This window comes from Pristis pectinata, chromosome 5 (assembly GCF_009764475.1).
Source record: "Pristis pectinata isolate sPriPec2 chromosome 5, sPriPec2.1.pri, whole genome shotgun sequence".
Classification (NCBI taxonomy): Eukaryota; Metazoa; Chordata; class Chondrichthyes; order Rhinopristiformes; family Pristidae; genus Pristis; species Pristis pectinata.
In genome coordinates this window covers 53,525,572-53,546,289 of record NC_067409.1, presented here as the reverse complement: position 1 = coordinate 53,546,289, position 20,718 = coordinate 53,525,572, and the positions used below count along the sequence as shown (strand labels likewise).

Below are 20,718 nucleotides of genomic sequence, written 5' to 3'. Positions count from 1 at the left end.
TCTTCAAGAATAGAGGCTTCAACACAAACAATAACTGTGTCTGCGTCAGAACATGCAGATTGCATTTCTGGCTCTGACCTTGTTTTCTAATCCAAGATAGCTCCATCTTGTTTCTTACTTGCTAGTTTGCCCTCTGAAGTTAATATGCGTCAGCATTTTATAAGGGCCATTCTTAGTAATGCTTCATAGTGCTCTGCTCATAGTTAATCAGAGCACTAGGATTGCCAGTGTGAACAATTTGAAATGTGTATGCATTGTTGAGGATCTCAGTTTAAATTTTATTTGTAGCCTCTTGAGGCTTTGCGATTACTGCTGTTTATATCCCACCTATCCAAAAGGTTTGATATACTTAGACTAATATGTTACAATGCCCCATACTTATGTGCATTTTAAATTGACTACCAACTCTTTCCATGTTTTTCAGGAATTCTGGCTACGAAATCACTATCTTTGTGATTTTAAAGATCATTTCATCAGACATTTTCCTTATTCTGTGTTGGAGACACCCAGACACAGAAAGAAAGATTGGGATAAAAAGTAAGTAAACAACAGATACCACTGAAACTTTCTTTTACTGCATAGCGAGTAGCTTAGTGTTAAAGGAAAGGTAAATTGCAGTTTTAGCATTCTCTTTTCACTTGCAATTTAACATTAAACTGATGGGTTAAGTATCTTGATTACCCGGGTTCCTTTGTATCCTGGTAGTCACAGAATGGAGTTTCAGATCAATGCAAACATAACTTCCATTCCTTAGCAATCCATTACATGAAGTGACTTAATGTTAAATGACTCCATCAATAACAGCAGGCTTTTTTTAAATAACTGTATTTCAAAACCCACCTTTTTGACAAATTAAGTAAGACCTGTTTGATTGTGGGTAGCACAGTGCAGTTGTCTTATAGCTTCAGCAATCCAGGTTCAATTTTGACCTCCAGTGCTGCCTGTGTGGAGTTTGGTTGTTCTCCCTGTATCCGTGTGGGTATCCCCCCCCCCCGCCCCCGCCCCCGCCCCAATGCTTGAGTTTCCTCCCATGTTCCAAAGTCATGCTGGTTGGTAGGTTAATTGCCTACAGTAAATTATCCCTGGTGTGGGTGGCTGGTGTGGGAATCAGGGGTTGCTAATGGACATGTGTAAGTTAATAGGATACGTGGAGCCAACATGGACTTGATGAGCCTTATGGGCTCTTCATATGCTGTGAGGAAATATAAATTTGATCGATTTCACTGTCAGTCAATTAGCACATTTGGAGTACAGCATATGAGTACCTTTCCTCCATTACAAAAAATCAAACTTGATTTGGTTGATGGTATGAAGGTCAATAGAAATTAATGAAGTTATTTTTATATAATTCTGCATTAAATGTGTACCGGAAGAAAATAATTAAATTTGCACTTATTTTCAGGGATAAACAAGGAGCAACATTGATGAACAATGCAGACCATTCTCTTGCATTGAATCTGGCACTGTGTCAGGTCATGGTGTCACTTACCAATTCTTTAACTGTCCATCAGGATTCTGATTGGTTAGAGCAAATTCGAAAATTTGTGACAGAAAATTTATCAGATGGCAGGAAACTGACCTGCCAACAGCTGAGTGGTATGCTGATGTTGGTGTGGAGGCTTGTATTGATACAGCACAACAGAGGTAAGATGAAGGAGTGAATAGGTAAAATTCAGCATTAATGTTTATAAAGTCTTGTGTATTATGCAGTGAATTAGATGCCTGTGACAATTAGACATGATGCATTCATAAACCAACCATTTCTTAAACAGTTTTTATTGATGCCTTTAATATACTGGGTCCTGTTTGTTTACTCATTGCAAGTTTGAAAGTGCTAAGTAATTTATAATGATGTCTGCATGAATATATTTGTTCAAGCATTACCTTCAAAATGCATTCAAAGGGAAATAGGAAGAAAGAGAAAGGATTTTTAATTATTTCCCTTTTTTTCTCTCATTTGGTTCTATTATGTTGCCCTCGGGTACTTTGCCTACATGTCCATCCATAATGTACAAACCCAGATGGGTACGGACAGATATTTAGCTATCAGGGTATTACGTGTAGTTTTGTCCTGCCTTCCTGCCGCCCCTATCTCATCCTGGGACATTTATGTGGAAGTGTACTCATAACAGGAGTCAGGAGTGGGCCTGGGACATTTAATTTAAGCTTTCTGGAATGCAGGATCATTGGGGCCAGTTATCATGCTGTGAGTGAAATCAGCAAACATGCACCTTATTGAATCTTGGGGAGTTTGTATTTTTTAGTAGTTTTTTTCTTGAAGTGTTTATTTTCCTCAATTTATTCTTTATACTTATTTTCAGCTTCTACAGAGGAATTGTTGAGGGCAGTTTACACACAGTATCAGCAACAGGGTCTTGCTCTTTCTGTTCGCACCATGTTGATCAATTTCTTTAGCGGTCTTTATTTGAGAGAGAAAACATCCAGTCTTCCGATTGCTAGGTAATGTATTCATTCCCCTCAAGAATGAGGTTTCTAACTTTTCCCTCTGATTTTATTACTTGATTTCTCAATTGCATTTCTGTCCATTGCAAAGGCTACTTCGTTCTAGTTCTGCAACATCAGTTATAGCAAGCTGACAAGTATGTTTGGACAGTTATAATTACAAATGTGGGTATAGCAATTTATAACAGAAATTTGAAAATACAAAAATATGACCTTACAATTGGGTCTATACCTGGTCAGTTTTTTCCTTAAATCACATGCAACTTGAAGCCTACAGTGATAAACTCCCCTTGTACATCGATAATTTTGGTGTGTGAAACCTGAATTCTGTTAATAGCCCAACCTAAAGATGACCAGATTTCTACAAACATACATCATTATGATAAGATCTTCAAGGATAGAGATCTCAGATACACTATTTAAATTTCCAGTTTTTTTTCCCCCAGGGTATTCTTTTTCAACTTTTATCTTTTGATTATTTGGTTGTCCCAAAATTTACTTCCTGTTACTCTGTTAATCCTGATGAAGGGTCTCAACTGGAGACGTCAACTGTCCCATTTCCCTCCATAGATGCTGCCTGACCTGCTGAATTCCTCTAGCTTCTTTGTGTATTGCTCCAGATTTCCAGCATCTGCAGTCTTTTGTGTCTCCTGTTACTCTTTTTCTTGGTGACTAAAATTACCAAACCCAAAATATGGATTACAGCTAATCCAATAAACCACTTATTTCAGTAAATTAAAGACCTCAAAATAATATGGTGAAAATTATCCCTTGGATTTTCTTTTGTGTATTTCAGTAACATTATTGAAATGTTTACTTTTCACAAATCTTTAGTCATGGATTTGACATTCTTGGCCAGAGCTATGGTTAAATTTGAGCATGGGAGGTGTGACAAGCTCAGACTGCAGTAGCATCTAGCTGATTCTGTTAGGTTTTTCAAAATGATTTTAAAGAAAAATTAGATTAGTTTAAAATTTGTATGTTTTTTTGAACAGTGCCTTGTGTGCCTGAAATGGATTAATGTGGGATTGTGAGGTAGAGAGATAAAGGCAAAGTGCATATTGTGTACCTGTTGCAGCTTTTGTGTCTACTTGGACAGTTTTCTTTTATAATCTTAATTTGAGTGATTTTTTTTTAAACAGATTAGATAAAATTATGAAACAAATTGCCTCTTATTAACAATGTTTTATATTGGTACTTAAAAAAATTGAATGCAAAGCCAAAAACAGGACTAAATATGTTTTCAATGTAGAAATGATATGACTCCTGTCTGCCTAAGTAAGGATATCCCTCAAGTCCTTGTGTAGTCTAGAATGGTATGCTTCATTGTCAGAAAATTTGGGGCTGTGAGTGAACTGTTGAATAGTGCCTCTAACATTTTTGTTGAGGGAAGTTTATTGATGAAACAGGTAAATTAATTGGGTAGGAAATGCACTGCCATCTACTGTTGCTTTGGTTAAGCACATTAGGGGTTTATGTTGTCTACTATTTGTACCTAGTCCAATTTTGGCAATCATTGTCATTTTCTGAGGTTCAGTTTTTGCATTTGTCAAAACCAATGCTAATATTGAATACTTTCACGACAGCTGATTGGGAATCTTGCACCATGTATCTCATTTGTTTTCATTTGGAGTGAACCAAATTTGCTGGCTACTGGCATCTCTTTTGTGGACAAATTTGGAAGCAGTTGAGTAGGAATGATATTTGGTCCTTCTGGCTGAATATGCTGGCAGTCACTTCTACCTTGTTGTTTGCTGAGCTTGGCCAGGGTTTAGCTGCCTTTTCTAATTCAATGAAAACAAAAGAGTGCAGGAGTAGGGGTTGGTAGGTGATAGGTCCACCTGCCCGACCCGCTGAGTTCCTCCGCAGTTTGTTTTTCCCAGTTCAATGCCTGATTTAACTATTGCTGTTCTTGGCTGCTGTGGTAATCAGCAGGGGGTTGTTCTGACTTGTTGCTTGTGGGATCACTTTTTGCTGTTTATGGGATGCCATTTATTATGCAGGGAGCATTGTTTTGATTAACATAATCACTGGCTTTGGCCATTCGTGTAAAAACAGGCATTTATTGCTATAATTTCTTGCCCTTTAAGTGGTGATGAGCTCCTCGAACAGCTGCAGTCCACCTAATGAAGTTATTCCCACAGTTTATTGTGCTTTTCATTCAAATAAGAGGCTTCCTTGGCCATTTCAGTTGGTAGGTAAGAATCATATGTATTATAGTGTGTGTGAAGTCTTATTTGGTTCAGACCAGATAAGGGTAGCAAATTTTCTTTCCAAGAGTGAATCTGATTAGTTCATCATAACTGATGCTAGCTTTTTATTCAAGATTTACTTAATTAATTGATTTTTAAATTAGCCAGCCACTGTGATGGAACTTGAACTTTCATTTCTGGATTATTAGTCAAGGCCTTAGTTACCACTACAGTGTTATCATACTATTTCCTTTTAACTTTGTAGTTTCAATCTTGGAAAAATGCCATTTTTAAGGATAACTACTTTGCAGTTAAATGCAATTAGAATGTGGGCTTCTTTCTACTATTGAATCTCCCTAACTGCAATAAATCCTTACTACAGTTGGCTTATAAAGACTGGTTGAAATGCACAGGAACACTGGGAATGTTTAACAAAAACATAGTTGAAGTGATTTCTTGGTGTATATATAATGCCATAAGTCTGTTTAAAAGTAGGAGTCTCTATGAATTTCACATTTGAAATAATAGATCAACAATCTGTTTTAATATTGAATGCCTCTGGGTAATGGATGGAGAGTTTTGTATTTAACGCTTCTGTTCTTTAGTTCAAAGTCTGATTCTGTGCAGGTACAGTTTTTCTCTATAGCTCAATGCATATCAATTATTAATCATTAACTGCTGTTCTTTTTGTTGACAACTGATGTATTTTTTTTCTTTTGTTGGTAGAAGTAAGGTGCTATCGCGTTGGCTGGCTGGATTGCCATTACAACTAGCACAACTCGGTTCAAAGAATCCACTGCTTTCGGCACAACTTATTGATGTAATACATGTGGCAGCTGCCCGTTCAAACAAAGACCTACTTCAGAGCCTTCAGAGTAATGTCTACAGATTATATGGTAAAATAGGTTTTAGAAACTCACTATTTCGAACTGAATATAGCCCATTGAATAATGTGCATTTTATTATGATGACAAAAAAAATTGTCATAGCTAGAATTCTAAATTTGTGCATCGGTGATAAATAATACACACATATAACATAGTAAATTATTTCACTTTGCAAATGTAAGTTTTTAAACTTCAGCCCATTCCTTACTTAGTTTTAAAAGTGTTGGAAATACTCAGCATATCAGGACATTTTGTGGAGAGAGCAACAGTCAGCAGTATTAGACGTCGACTGCTTACTTCTCTCCATTGATGCTGCCTGATCTGAGCTGTGTGTGTAATATCTGGAAAGAAAAAAATTAATCTTGGTCTGTGCTATTCTGGATCCTGCTGTTTCAGGAACCTGCAAACTAAAGCAATCTCCTAACATGACTTGGTGAAAGCATTGTCAATTAGTAATAATATTTCTATTCCATGTACCTCTCTTCAACACCTCTCACTTTTAAGACCCCTCGCTGATCTCCTCTAAATCTGTTTTAAAAGGAAAAAAATATTCAGTTTCTCCTAACTCTCCCCATAATTGAAGTCCCTCATTCCTGTGATAATCACAATAAATGTCTCCGTCATCTTAACATTCATCCAATTTTCCAATAGTAGCCCATAAAATAGATTTTTTTTTATTGATTTAACATTACATTCTCAACAACACTTGAAACCAATTGCTTGGACATCGTGCATCAAGAATTAGAAACTAAAGATGTTAATAAGTTAAAGAATCCATTTATAAACTAGCAAATGTACAGTACCTATTACTCTATTTTCTTGAAAAAGCAAACATCCTAGAAATGTTCATTTTTAACAACTTTGGTGTAAAAATAAAACCAAAACCAGTTCTTACTGTTGTACTTTGCTTTAATTTTTATCCCTTCCCTCAAATTCTTCTCCATGGAGGCAGAAAGAATACCTCTTTGAGAAAATGATTGCTGCTGCCACATTTCTTTCACTAGCTCACAAACTAGAACTTGAGAAATCAAGTTAATTTGGATAAAAGGGGGAGGGATGATGAGAACAAAGGGAATGTTTGTGCTAGGGTGGACACCATTGTTGTCCGGGTGATACAAAATCTTTGGAGCTGTCTGGTTAATGGATGAATAAAGGCAGTAGAGAGGGAAAATATAAAAGACTATGCCAGAACTGTAGAGGCAGAAGACAGCCGTTGCTGGAAATCTGAAACAGAAGAGAATGCTGAAAATAACTCTTGCATCAGGTAGCATCTGTGGAAAGAAAAGAAACTGAGTTAAGGTGGATGAATTTATAACAGAACTAAATAGTTCTGACACAAATAAGGATAGCTTGTTATCTGAAATTGTTGGATTCAGTATTGAGCCCTGAGGTCTGCAGCATGACTAGATGAAAAATGAGATGCTGTTCCTTGAACTAATGTCGGACTTCATTGAAGTAATGTTGGAACACAAATACACAGAGGTTAGTGTAAGAGTGGGATGGAGAATTAAAGTGACAGGTGACTAAAAGTTTAGGGTCAGCCTTGCAGACTGAATGGAAGAGTTCTGCAAAATGGTCACTAAATCAGATTCAGTGATCACTAGGCAGAACACCTTTGTTCGGTCCTCGAGGCTGACAGTTGCCTATCACCTCAATTCTGCATCTCACTCCCACTCAAATGTCTGTATATAACCAACTACATGGTTCCAGTGAAGCCCAATGTATGCCTGAAGAACTGCACCTCATTTTCTGTCGGAACATGTTATGGCCCTTGGGACTCAATATGCAATTCAACAATTTCAGATAACTGGCCTTTCCTATTTGTGTCAGAAGTGGCCAGGTCTGATAGAAGGTCATCCATCTTAATTCGTTTTTTTTTTCCTTTCTCCATAGCTACTGCATGATTTGCTTTTTTTTTCCAACATTTTCTTTACTTTCAGATTTCCAGCAATTGCTCTCTTCCTCTCACAGTACCAACATATTTTTTTGTACTTATTTTCCTTTCTGGCCTATTCATCAATTAGCAAGGCAGTTCCAAAAGCATTGTGTCACTTAGATAGCACACTATCACAGACATTCCCTTTGTTTTCTTTGCAAAGTAAAACACATTAGTTTTCTAATTTTTTTCAATTCTTAAGAAGGTTCATGGATCTGAAATGTTAATTTTATTTTCTATCTCCAGAGTCTGCCCAACCAGCTGAGTATTTCTAGCACTTTGCGTTTTCATTTAAGATTTCTAGTGTCTGCAGGTTTTTGATTTCTCTTCATCTGAATTGTTAGAAGAGGGGAGAAAAAAATATTTCTTCTCAGTTAGCTGACTTAGAAAATTGGATGAAAGTAGCAAGGGACCCAAAGAAATATCAGTGCAAAATCCATTGAATTATGTTTAAATAATTTGAATACCCGGCTCATTCTAACATGTTATACTACTATATAGAAAAGTCCTTGTAGAAAATGTAATGTTTTGACTGATCAGCAGGCATTTTACTGAGCAGATTGCACTTAGCCTTTGAAAATAATGATTTATTCTCATGATAGCTGAGCATGCAAAAAGGTAGTGAATAAGCAGGATGTTTCCAGGTTCAATCCACTTCCTCTGTGGGCTTAATTTTTCCTGCTTGGGGAATAAGAGAAGCACTCCATTTGACCTCGCATTTGTTGGTCTAGCTGTTTCTAATCTGGACGGTATTTCAATGTGATTTCATTCAGAAATGAGTAAATGGTAGTTTTTGTTTTAATTTACATCAAAAATGCAACATATCGTTAAAATGGTTGTAACATGAGATTGTGGTGGATCTGGACGAGCTATTGTTCAAAAGAAGAAAAACTAATTTTCGTATTTCCTCATGACACAGATCCCATTCAGCCCATCAAGTCTATCCTGGCTCTCAGACCAACCCCATCAATCCTGTTCCCTTACTTATTTCCCTGTGGGTCATTCTCTCTCATGTCCATTAGCTTCTCCAATTGTTGTACCACCCACCTACACTTTGGGTAATTTACAGTAACCAATTAACCTACCAACCAGCATGTTTTTGGGATATGGGAAACCCAAATGGTCACGGAGAAATGTGCACAAACTCGCAAACAGTTTGGCAGTGGAGGGGCTTGGAGGGGCTCTGTTAGGATGGAAACCAGGTTGCTGGTGCTCCTGAAGTGCTTGCACCTATGCTTGTATCATATTAGTTACTTGTACAGTATACAATTGCTCAAAATTTAGGGATGACCTAATGTGCTTTAATATTAAGTAACTACTTCTGAAGAATGTTCACACAATAACTTTATAGAATCCTTACTTAATCTGTATTTATTTTTAAATTGGTCAAAACCAGGTAATACCAGACAATAAACAAGTGCAAAACTGGATCTTCCCTTATTTTAAGAAGTTCCATTTGTCATGCATGCTTCCTTTTGAAGTGAAGGAGTTGTGTGCTAAAGTGTATTAATGAAACTAGGCACCGGCTTACTGCTGGAATTTTCCATGGTACATGTAGTTCTGCTATAATGTTTGTTTCCATAATGCAAATTGCACATAATGCGATTAATGAATTCGGCAACACTATTTGTATCACAAAGGCCGAATTGGTTATTGTTGTGACTGACAAAACTGAGCCACACAGAAGTTGCAACCGGGAGATATAGAAGTCTTTATTCACACAGCAGATCTTCTGGAGAGAGAGTCTAAGGGAATCTCACTCTCCTGATAAAATGTTTTATACTGTTTAAACACAAAGATAACAATAAACTATTAACTACAGTTTCAATGGCTATAATCACCTACTTTAACATTTTGTATGTAATCAGGTAACTTGTAGAATTACATATTTACAGTGGAAACACATTCCAACTAGCAGAACCTCTGAATATTCAGTACTGGTGTCTGTCCTGAAAGTTTCTGAGCATAAACTCCAGACACCCAAAATATTGTTACATTGTTGAGGAATGGCTCCCTGAATATACACCAAGCCAGAATATTAAGTGACAAAACGCACCTGTCCTCAAGTGTGCATTGTGGCAGGGAGGGATATGCCTTTAACAATGTGTTAATACAGGAGAAGGCCACTTAATGCCTTCCCTGATTTCATCCTGAAGTTTTCAATGACCACCAATTAATTCATCTGTTGTCTTCTCCTGCATAGTTTCAATGGTACAGAATCAGAATGTCCCACACCCAATGATTGGTTTCAATAGCCTTAATGTATCAGTGGAAGTTAGATTGTCAACATGTTTTATTTCCTGAAGACTGGTTTTCTCATTTTAATTAATATCCATAATTATGCTATCCATAATTTCATAACTCCAGAATAATCACTAATTGTAATGCAATTTTGATTCTGAACCACTTAAGAGTTACTTTGGAAATTGACAAGCAGATAAAAAAGCTATCTTGGGGAAAAAAAAAGTATTGGGGGAAAACAAAACAGTGTTGGGGGGAAAAAAGTATTTGGGGGAAAAAAACTGTTTACATGTAATCTCCCTGCAGTAATCAGAGACCATTGTCTCTTAAAAACAGGTGGCTAGTTTCACCACGGGAAGCCATTGGAAATTGACAATCAATCACTTCTATTGACACTTGTGCAAAAATACATTATTAAACAATGCAACATACAGCCTTTAGTATTTTTAACTTGCAGTAACAGAATAAACTTAGAGCTATTAAAAAACACCTTTGTTTTTGAAAATCCTGCAGGAGAAATAACTATTATTTGCAAGTCTGAAACTCCCTAGTCCCTAACTCCTTTTTCCCATTAACATAATTGCTTTTATTAACGTGATTTTCTATAAATTGAGTTTCTCAAGAACACAACTGTCGTGTTGTAGCAGAACTACCTGTGTCGTATTGATCTTGTAATCTTTGCTTAGATCCACAAGATGGCACTTTGGTGCTCCTTCCATCTGAAACTCAACATTCTTTGGTGCAACTTGTATACTTCTTGCCACGTATTTCATCGGAGTTACTGTCCTGTTTAAGTCGCTGCTGTACTATGGGAAGGTTATCCTCCAAACTTGCCATTAATCTAATCCGAATACTACACACAAGGTAAGTTTGCTAATTTTCATTTACTAAAGTTATAGTTTTCTTCTAGACACTAGACAAAAAATAATGCTCTTATCTAGAGTCTAATTCATTGTTGAAATCTTGCCAAATATTATGGAAATGTTTATTTTTGAGATTCTACATATTGCCCATAACAAGGCAATGGAGCCATTCAAATTCATAAACCATGGAGTTATACAGCATTAAAACAGGCCCTTTGAGTCTACAATGTGGAACTTGTATGCTTCTTTTAGGAATGCAACTCAGTAACTGAGCTGGGAATAGCTAGAATTTTTTTTGCTAAACTTGAAATAGAGTTGTAAGAGGCAAAAGTAAGGGTACCCAAATGGAAAAAAGAAACTTTAAAAGAAGTTTAGAGAAATTGGAATTGGCAATGCACAATAATTGGAAATTTTCAAACTGATTATTATTGTGTAGGTTATACTTATTCCCACAAGTAGTTAAGGTTCTGTAGAAAAAACTGTAAAAAAAAAAGTGGATAAATTAATCAGACTTAGAGTGGATATTTAATTGTTCAAAAGTGAAAATATACAGTGAATGTGAAGAAAGTTTTGGGAAAAGTGGAATATGTTTCTTGGCAGATAATGTAGGTATGTAAAAAATAAGATCTTCTAAACACGTAGTAATTAAAGTAATAGTTTGGACGAGAAAAGAAAAAGTTTGCAAGTGACAAAACTGAATGAGTACTTACCTCCCTTTTAAACAGATTTTGGTAGTGGGAAAGGTTGCAAGAGAAGGTTAGAATTAGAGAGGGCAGTATTATAAATAAATACATTGAAAATTGGTAAAACTGAAAATTGTGAAAATGCCAGGCACTAATACCATGCGTTTTAGAATGTGAGAGAAATACAAAGGAATTAGCTCATTTTCCAACCATAGTCATCTTTGGATTGGAGAATTGGCAGTGTTTCTCCATTAGTTATGAGGCACAGACTATATAACTTTATATCTTTTAACCTAACAACTGTGATGAGTAAATTTTTAAAGTCTTTAAAATATAACATTTGGAAGTTACATCTTAGAAATATAATGGAACTCTTTGAGGAATTAGTAGACTATGTATGAAGAAAGTATGATAGATGTGGATAGAGCAGTTAAGAAGGCCTATGGGATGTTAGCTTTCATAAATCGTGGGATTGAGTTTAAGAGCCGCAAAGTGATGATGCAGCTTTACAAAACTCTAGTTAGACCACACTTAGAGTACTGTGTTCAGTTCTGGTCGCCGCATTATAGGAAGGATGTGGAGGCATTGGAGAGGGTGCAGAGGAGATTTACCAGGATGCTGCCTGGATTAGAGCGTATGGAATATGAGGAGAGGCTTAAGGTGCTAGGGCTTTATTCACTGGAAAGGAGGAGGATGAGAGGAGACATGATAGAGGTATATAAAATACTGAGAGGAATAGATAGAGTAGACAGTCAGCGCCTCCTTCCCAGGGCACCAATGCTCAAGACGAGAGGGCATGGCTTTAAGGTTATGGGTGGGAGGTTTAGGTGAAATGTCAGGGGGAGGTTTTTCACTCAGAGAGTAGTTGGTGCATGGAATGCACTACCTGGGGTGGTGGTGGAGGCAGATACATTGGACAGGTTCAAGAGTTTGTTGGATAGGCATATGGAGGAATGCGAGATAGAGGGATATGCGGGAGGAAAGGGTTAGGATAGTGTGAGGGTGGTTTGATGGATGGCACAACATGGTGGGCCGAAGGGCCTGTTTTGTGCTGTATGGTTCTATGTTTGTTTATGGGCTTTCTAAAGGGATTTGATGATATGCCACATTCGGGGAAAATATTAAAATGGTATTCAAGGAATTGTGATGGCATGGTTAGAAAGTTGACTAAATGTTGACAAATGGAGTGGAGCTTTGCAATATTTTTTGGAAAGTATCACAGAACAGTTTTTGATAACTATGTTGTTGGTCAATAACAAAATCTGAAGTTAACATGGTAATGGTTGGGATTAATGCCTTGCATCTGTCATTTGAAGAATTGCTAAAGTGTGTTGTCAAGTAGTGATATCAGTCCAACATTATCGGGTGATAGTTTTGGTGTGGATCAATTTTGTGCTTATGATATTGTAAACATTCGGCATTGTAAATGTTTTCAAGCATATCTCTGTATATTGTATGTGATGTAAATAATGGCATTCTTGAAAATCTGTGCTGAATTCATCTGGAATCATGAACATAGTAGCACATATTGTGGTATTGTCCAATACATCAGTGCTACCTCTTCTGGAACTTTCCTCTCTCATTGTGTTTTGCTGTTTTCTCCCTGTAGTTTATTGAATGTTCATTTGTTACCATTTTAAATGGTATTGTTTGTGTTCTAATAATTACTTCTATTCGAAATCCTGCTCATTCTCTGTGTGTGGGGGAAAATCTTATAATTACTCCTTGTTCCTTCTCAAAATAATTCAGTTTGTGCAAAAAGCAAAACACAGCAAGTACTGGAAATCGGAATTAAAAACAGAAAATGCAGGAAATACTCAGCAGGTCAGGCAGCATCTGTGAAGAGAGAAATAGGTTTAATGTCTCAAGCTGACCTGAAACATTATCATGTTTTCTCTCTCCACAGATACTACTTGATCTGTACATTTTCTCTTTTTAATTTAGTTTGTTCTCCATATTACCAATTTTCCAGTCAATCAAGAAGTCTTTTTACTAGCTTTCTTTTCAAGACCACTTTGTAAACCTCTATTGAATCTTCCCTTAACCTTCTCTGTTCCAGTGTAGATAGATTATTTTTTCAAGTCATTCATGTATAACCTGTTATACTTGGAAATGGTATATGTAATTGGTTTATAACACTAACATCTAGCTTGTGAAACATGTTTGAAAACCAACCACTTGTTTTAACTGGTAATTTAGTTAAGCGATTGAGTGCTGTTCTGCTGCTTGTTTGATACAAAGCATATAAAAGGGCTGGATCATGCAGGAGCCAATTTTAGTTGAGATTGTAGAAGTGGTTTGTTAAAAATCTATCAGGATCTGGAACACTGAAAGGAGAGGTTGTGGGTTCAATCTCATTCTTGTCAATCATTAAAAAAAATCTGTCTGCAGTTTCTCCAGTTTCTGTGCTATTTTCAAGGACAATAACAATGGGCAGAACCTTTGGAATTGTCCCTTTTCTTAAGATGACATCTATGTCAGCTTGGTAGACTGTGGCTTTTGACTTTCTGTTTGTGAGCTAGTGAAAGAAATGTGGCAGCAGCAATCATTTTCTCAAAGAGGTATTCTTTCTGCCTCCATGGAGAAGAATTTGAGGGAAGGGATAAAAATTAAAGCAAAGTACAACAGTAAGAACTGGTTTTGGTTTTATTTTTACACCAAAGTTGTTAAAAATGAACATTTCTAGGATGTTTGCTTTTTCAAGAAAATAGAGTAATAGGTACTGTACATTTGCTAGTTTATAAATGGATTCTTTAACTTATTAACATCTTTAGTTTCTAATTCTTGATGCACGATGTCCAAGCAATTGGTTTCAAGTGTTGTTGAGAATGTAATGTTAAATCAATAAAAAAAAAATCTATTTTATGGGCTACTATTGGAAAATTGGATGAATGTTAAGATGACGGAGACATTTATTGTGATTATCACAGGAATGAGGGACTTCAATTATGGGGAGAGTTAGGAGAAACTGAATATTTTTTTCCTTTTAAAACAGATTTAGAGGAGATCAGCGAGGGGTCTTAAAAGTGAGAGGTGTTGAAGAGAGGTACATGGAATAGAAATATTATTACTAATTGACAATGCTTTCACCAAGTCATGTTAGGAGATTGCTTTAGTTTGCAGGTTCCTGAAACAGCAGGATCCAGAATAGCACAGACCAAGATTAATTTTTTTCTTTCCAGATATTCCACCTTTATTCCTTCAATTGCCAGATGTGCAGTTTTCTTGTGTGCCAGTCATCATTATAGTTTGCTTGAGTGTGATATTGTCAAATTCAGAACTAGCTTAGTGTTAAGCCATGGGCTTGCACCAATGAAACAAATGGAAAAAGATACTAGCTTTGTTGCCTGGTCTGGCTGGGGTGCAGTCTACATTACTGAGCAAACTGGGGAGATTGCAGAAGGTCTTGCCATAATCCTTTAATCCTTTCCATAAGGGAGATGCTGTAGGACTGGATGGTAATTGGTAATTGCCTTATTATTGTCACATGTACCGAGATACAGTGAAAAACTTTGTTTTGCATGCCCTCCAGACAGATCATTCTAAAACGCAAGTACATTGAGATAGTACAAAGGGAAAAACAATACAGAATGCAGAATATGGTGTTACAGTTACAGGGAAAGTGCAGTCAGGTAGACAAATAAGGTGCAAGGGCTACAGGAGGTAGATTGTGAGATTAGGAGTTCATCTTTATTGTACAAGAGGTCCATTCAAGAGTCTTATAACAGCGGGATAGAAACTGTCCTTGAGCCTGGTGGTGCATGTTTTCAAGCTTTTGTATCTTCTGCCCAATGGGGGGAGAGAATAGAGAATGACCAGGGTGGGAGGGGCCTTCGATTATATTGGCTGTTTTCCCAAGTCAGCAGGAAATGTAGACAGAAACAATGGAGGGGAGGTTCATTTTCATGGTAGACTGAGCTGTGCTCACAACTCCGTGCAATTTCTTGCGGTCTTGGGCAGAGCAGTTGCCATCCCAAGCTGTGATGCATCCGGATAGAATGGTCTCTATGGTGCATTTATAAAAATTGATTTTAAAAAAGGGTGTAAGGGCATGACCAGAAACTACAGGTCAATTTATTTAATCTCACTTGTGGGGAAGCTTTTAGAAACAGATAATCAGGGAAAACGTTAAAGGACTTTTGGAAAAGTTTGAATTAATAAAGGGAGAGCAGCATGAATTTGTTCAAGGCCAATTAAGTGTGCTTGCCCTAACGAGATAACAGAGAAAATTGATGAAGGGAATACAGTAGATGTTTGGATAGTTTGACGACATTCTCACTGAAAAGGCTACTGAACAGAATTAAGGCCATGGATTTAAAGTGTCACGAGCAGCATTGGAATGAATGGACTTAAAGGTAGAAAGCAGAGATTTAGTTGTATTTTAGAACAGAGGATGTCGCACAATAGTGTACCCAATGGGTCATTGTTGGGATACTTTCACACATCTGTAACTTCAAAATGGGTGTGCAGGATAAAATTTCTTGTTTTGCAGATAGCATAAAGCTTGGAAATGTGGTAAACGGTGAACATTTTGCTAATGGATTGCAAGAAGAATTGGGTAGCTAAGCAACAGATGAAATTTAATACAAACAAGTGTGAAGTGATACACTTTGACAGAAAGAACAAGAATGGATAATGCAGTCTAACTGGTAAAATTTTTATGGGAATGTAGAAACAGAAGAACCTGGGTGCATAAATCCGTGATAATGGCAGGTATGTCAGAAACTGGTATATAAACATATGGGGTCTTAGGATTCATAAATAGGGGAAAAGAGTACAAAGGAAAGAGGCTGAACCTGTAGAAGACATTGGGAATGGGACAGATGGAATTGTTTTACTCTGAGCCGACACTGACTTGATGAGATGAATAGATGCTGTGCTGCAGTGATTCTGTAATTCATTTCTTTTTACCCTCTGAGCCAGAGTAGAGCAGAGACTTGAATGCTTTTAGTTTGGGTTGATAGGAATCCATGTTAAAAGACAAAAGCACAATATATATAACCACTCTGTTGTCCTTGAGCAGAAATTCAGAAGGAAAATTAAATCATTGTTATAGATCTCCTTGCTAGTTATGAGCAAAAGTGTAGACCAGCATGTTTTGTTTAGCAATTTTTATGCTGATTAAAGTGATGTTGCTTGTTAGTGCAGGAGTGGGAAACCTCAGCCATTGCACTTCTGGAAATAGAACATTACAGCACAGTACAGGCCCTTTGGCCCAGATGTTCCTCATCTATACAATTTATCATCAGGAAACTGTTCTATTGGTTCATACCATGCAAGAATACAGAATTTGACGTAGCGTAACTATAATGGTTTTTTGCTTGGATAGTCTAAGAGAAGTTGAGCCCACTATGCAAGTAGAATAAATATTACATTGACACTGGAATGCACTGCCAGAGGAGGTGGTGGAATAAGATACAATTACTATGTTTAAGAGGCATTTAGACAGATGCTTAAATAGGAAAGACATAGAAGAGTATGGCCCTTAAGTGGGATTAGTGTAGATGGGCAGAAGGTTCGGCATGGATGCAATGGACCAAGCAGCCCATTTCTGTCCTGTACAGCTCTATGACTGTCAATTTTGCTTTTAAAGCAATTTATCCTAAAACAAAACTTTCTCTGTGGAGTAGAAGGTGAAGAATTTGAGATTAAAATGAATAAATGTTCAATGATAAAAGGCATTCTTCTATGAAGCTTTTATTGTTCATAATTCATGTGCAATTTTGTCTTTTCATGAACCCTGTCATTTCAGTATTTTGTAAGGATTTAGCAGAATCTGCAATCACATAGAAGCAATCAAAAATTAACCAGTTATTGAACCCACGTATCATCTATGATGTTCCCCCATCATCCCTCTGAATAATGAGCACATTAAAGACATGCACATCTGTGTATCATGTGTGTATTCAGTTGCGCTTAAACTTGAAAAATAAGTTGTCTTTAGTTTTTATATTCCATTACCCCAAGAATGCAGCCTTTCACAGTACAATTTGCTTACCTGTAATTTGAACCAAGGATTAATGAAATTTTTCAATGCCAGTTGATTTAGTTGCAGCTTTGAAAAATAGCATTGAATAAAATGGGCCTTGAGCATACTTTTGGACAAATTTACATCAGCTTAATATGGAACAACAGGTCTGGGATTGTACATTTTGTGCAGCTTTTGATTTACACATATGAACTTGGTGTGAGGATGGTAATATAGATTAATTTATTTTAATTTTATTTACAATGTGGTAACAGGCCCTTCCGGCCCAACGAGTCCATGCCGCCCATTTTAAACCCAAATTAACCTACCCATACACCTTTGGAATGTGGGAGGAAACCGGAGCACCTGGAGGAAACCCACGCAGACATGGGAGAACGTACAAACTCCTTACAGACAGCGACGGGAATTGAACCCCGATCGCTGGCACTGTAATAGCGTTGCGCTAACCGCTACGCTACCGTGCCACCCCCTTCTAAATGCTTTTACTTGCAGTAAAGAGTATTGGTTACTTGGAATATTAGGGCAGTACCTTATTGCTGTGTAATTGGAGGTGGATGTTGTGTTTTGGATATTTTGGTTAATGAGTTAACTCCAAATTACTATCAATGAATAGCTAGTTTTGTAGATAACATCAATTTGCGCAGGAAACAGTTTAGCAACTCATCGAACTGGCTCCCGACATCGCGAACGTTGTCGGAGGCCCCGATCCAAGACGGCACGGGGCCCTCCTCCTTCCCCATTGGCGGGCTAGGAAAGCCCACGTGCGGGAAGGTCAGGTGACCTGTGCATGACGTCAGCGTGGGAACTGTAGCGCGGGAAGTTTTGAGATATTAAAGGCACACCGTGCCCCTGTCATTCATTTGACTTCTGATTTCGAACCAGCGACTCTGTGTCTTCATTTTGTAGTGTGTAGCTAGCCGCTACAACAGCATGTTTCTTTTTATACTGCAACAATATAGGTAACTCATATGCAGTGTAACAAGATCATGTGTGAATTCTAATGGGGTGATTGAGGTTATCATCAGATAATTTTTAAAAAATTCAGTTCTTTAGTGTGACAAATTAAACAATTTGCCCCAATAAGAATGTTTGTAGAAAAGACTGTTGCCTTAACATTGAGTGCAGCTTTTGAGTAAATTTTAATGTTTTAAAATCCTTTTTCATGTCTCAGTACAATTTACATCTTTTCCCCTCATATACCCAACCATCATTCCAGAAAAAAACTTATTGCTCTTGGACTTTTGTCATTGCTGTTTTCATTTTGTTCTTGCATTGCATCTGTTGTCTATATTCTCTCACCATATCTCTTCCTCTTCCTCTTTCTGTGTAGCATCCATAATAATGGATTTAACTTCAACGTGTATGCAGATGGCTCTGGTTTCTATGTCTCTGTGTCATAGAGTAATACAGCAAAGAATCAGACCCTTTGGCACAACTGGTCCATGCTGACCAAGATTCCCATCTAATCTGTTTTAATAGCATTGTTCATGACAACAAGGGACTGAATGTCTTTTTAGGATCTATTGGAGGAATTAGTGGTGACTGTTTCTACTGAATGTTTCCTGCTATGAAGGTTGCATTCGGGTATTAACCAAGTGGTGGACAGAGGTTGTGTAGGTGAGCTTGTAGTTTGCAGGCTCCCTAAATGTATTTGGACAGACTTTGAATCAACAAATAATGATGGATTTTTATCAGAATTTTTGATCAAATGCATTTGAGATAGGTAGTTTCCTAGACCAATATATTGTGATCAGGTATATTGAGGGAGGAGACTGGATCCCCTGGGGAAGAGTGACCATAATATGATGGAAATTCACATTTAGTTTGAGAATGTAGTCATAAGCCTGAAAATAGAATCTTCAACAAAGTTAATTCTGTAGATATAAAGTATGAGTTGACTATTGTAGATGGGGAAATTACATTAAAAATAATAATGGTAAATGTACAGTGGCACATATTTAAAGAGATGGGTCATAATATTCCGTGAATATGCATTCCTTGAGAAGGAAAGATTTCATAGGAAAAAAAGGCCCATCCAAGTCGAACTAAAGAAGTTGAGGATAGTATTACATTGAAAGAAAAAAAAACTTACAGAATGCCCAAGGATTCGAAGAATTTTGGAAAATACTGTCTAAAAAAAATTGATAAAAAGAAAGAAACTAGGACTTGTGAATAAACTAGTAAGATGTATAAAAAGATTGCAAGAGCTTTGACATGAATGTAATGAGAAAAATAGCAAAAATTAATCTTGGTCCTTTAGATACTGACACAGAAGAAATGATAATAGAGACTAAGACAGTTGAGTAGAATTTAAAGAAATTCTTTCTTTCTGTCCTCAGAAGAAGTTGATAAAATCGTACCAAAACAAGAGGTGACTGAGGGAGTGAAGGAATTAAAACATTAATGAAGTGAAAGCAGAAAAATATAACGTGATTAGACAGTTAACATGGTTTCATAAAAATAATGAGCTTAACAAATTTATTTGAGTTCTTTGAGGACATTACTAGATAGGCAAGGAGGGGTGGGGTAGTGGATGTAATATATTTAGATTTCCCAAAGGTATTTGATGAGGTGTCACATAAAAAGAATACTGCATAAGAGAAGTACTCACAGTATTATGAATAACATTATTTTCATTAGCGAATTGGTTAACACAGAAAACACCATAAATGGGTCATTTTCAATTTGTCAAGCTATAACTATTGAGGTCCCTTAGTGATGAGGTTACATTAATGGCCATGAAAGGCACTGAATATAGTGCACACTTCAGGACTGTCTATTGAGGGCCATCTATGATTATCTCCAGAAATGTCCATTGTAAAACTCTGATGCAGAGATGATATTGAACAGTCTCTCTGCAGATTCATCATTCCTTCTGGCACCCAGGGGGTACTATGTTCAGTCTGAAGAAGCTAAGATAAGCATGTGGAGTCATGACAGAGAGCCATGGCTAGGGGCTACAGGTGAGTTGGGAAGCAGAGCACAATCTAATCTTCATCTGGCAAATTGACTTGCAGACAATGTTGGGATCGCCACTAAAGCATTAAATTCTTTTCTTGTGCCTGCTGCCATTGATTGGCTTTGTCATGTCTCCTTCATCTGTCAAGATGTTGAATGGCTGCCATCTTGTTGAGTATTACATCTCTTTATTTTAAATAAAATAACTTACACAATAGTGTTCTAACTGAACAGTGGATTCAATGTGAAGAGTTATAATTACTAGATGGAAATAGCAAAAAAAAGGTTATAACCTAATGCTCACACCTTTAAATGTGATCCATTTAAATTGTCATCAGGATGCTCTTGGGTCATTATTCATTCTAATCTCAACCTCTCTGTTAATCTTTCAGTACCAAGGTAAGTGTGCAAATTTCTAATATGTAATGAGTGTTTTTCAAATGCACTGAGGAATTTCTTTCTTTCATCAAGACTTTAAGGGAGGGATATCTTTGACTTGTATTGTG

At 36.9% G+C, this 20,718-nt stretch overlaps 2 protein-coding genes across 8 annotated transcripts in view; one reads left to right on the top strand and one right to left on the bottom strand.

The window, feature by feature from the left end:
• Nucleotides 1-20,718, bottom strand: part of invs (inversin) — a 356,685-nt gene that overhangs the window by 105,108 nt on the left and 230,859 nt on the right. The window lies entirely within an intron of this gene.
• The window catches only part of tex10 (testis expressed 10), a 63,420-nt gene that overhangs the window by 16,789 nt on the left and 25,913 nt on the right, over nucleotides 1-20,718 (top strand). For 6 of the 7 annotated variants that reach the window (XM_052016849.1, XM_052016856.1, XM_052016855.1 and 3 more), the window contains 5 exons: nucleotides 425-537; nucleotides 1,403-1,644; nucleotides 2,322-2,460; nucleotides 5,382-5,551; nucleotides 10,406-10,583. In XM_052016849.1, coding sequence (XP_051872809.1) covers nucleotides 425-537; nucleotides 1,403-1,644; nucleotides 2,322-2,460; nucleotides 5,382-5,551; nucleotides 10,406-10,583 — 842 coding nt within the window. The remainder of the gene's footprint in view (nucleotides 1-424; nucleotides 538-1,402; nucleotides 1,645-2,321; nucleotides 2,461-5,381; nucleotides 5,552-10,405; nucleotides 10,584-20,718) is intronic. The other variant, XM_052016850.1, reaches the window with a different exon arrangement.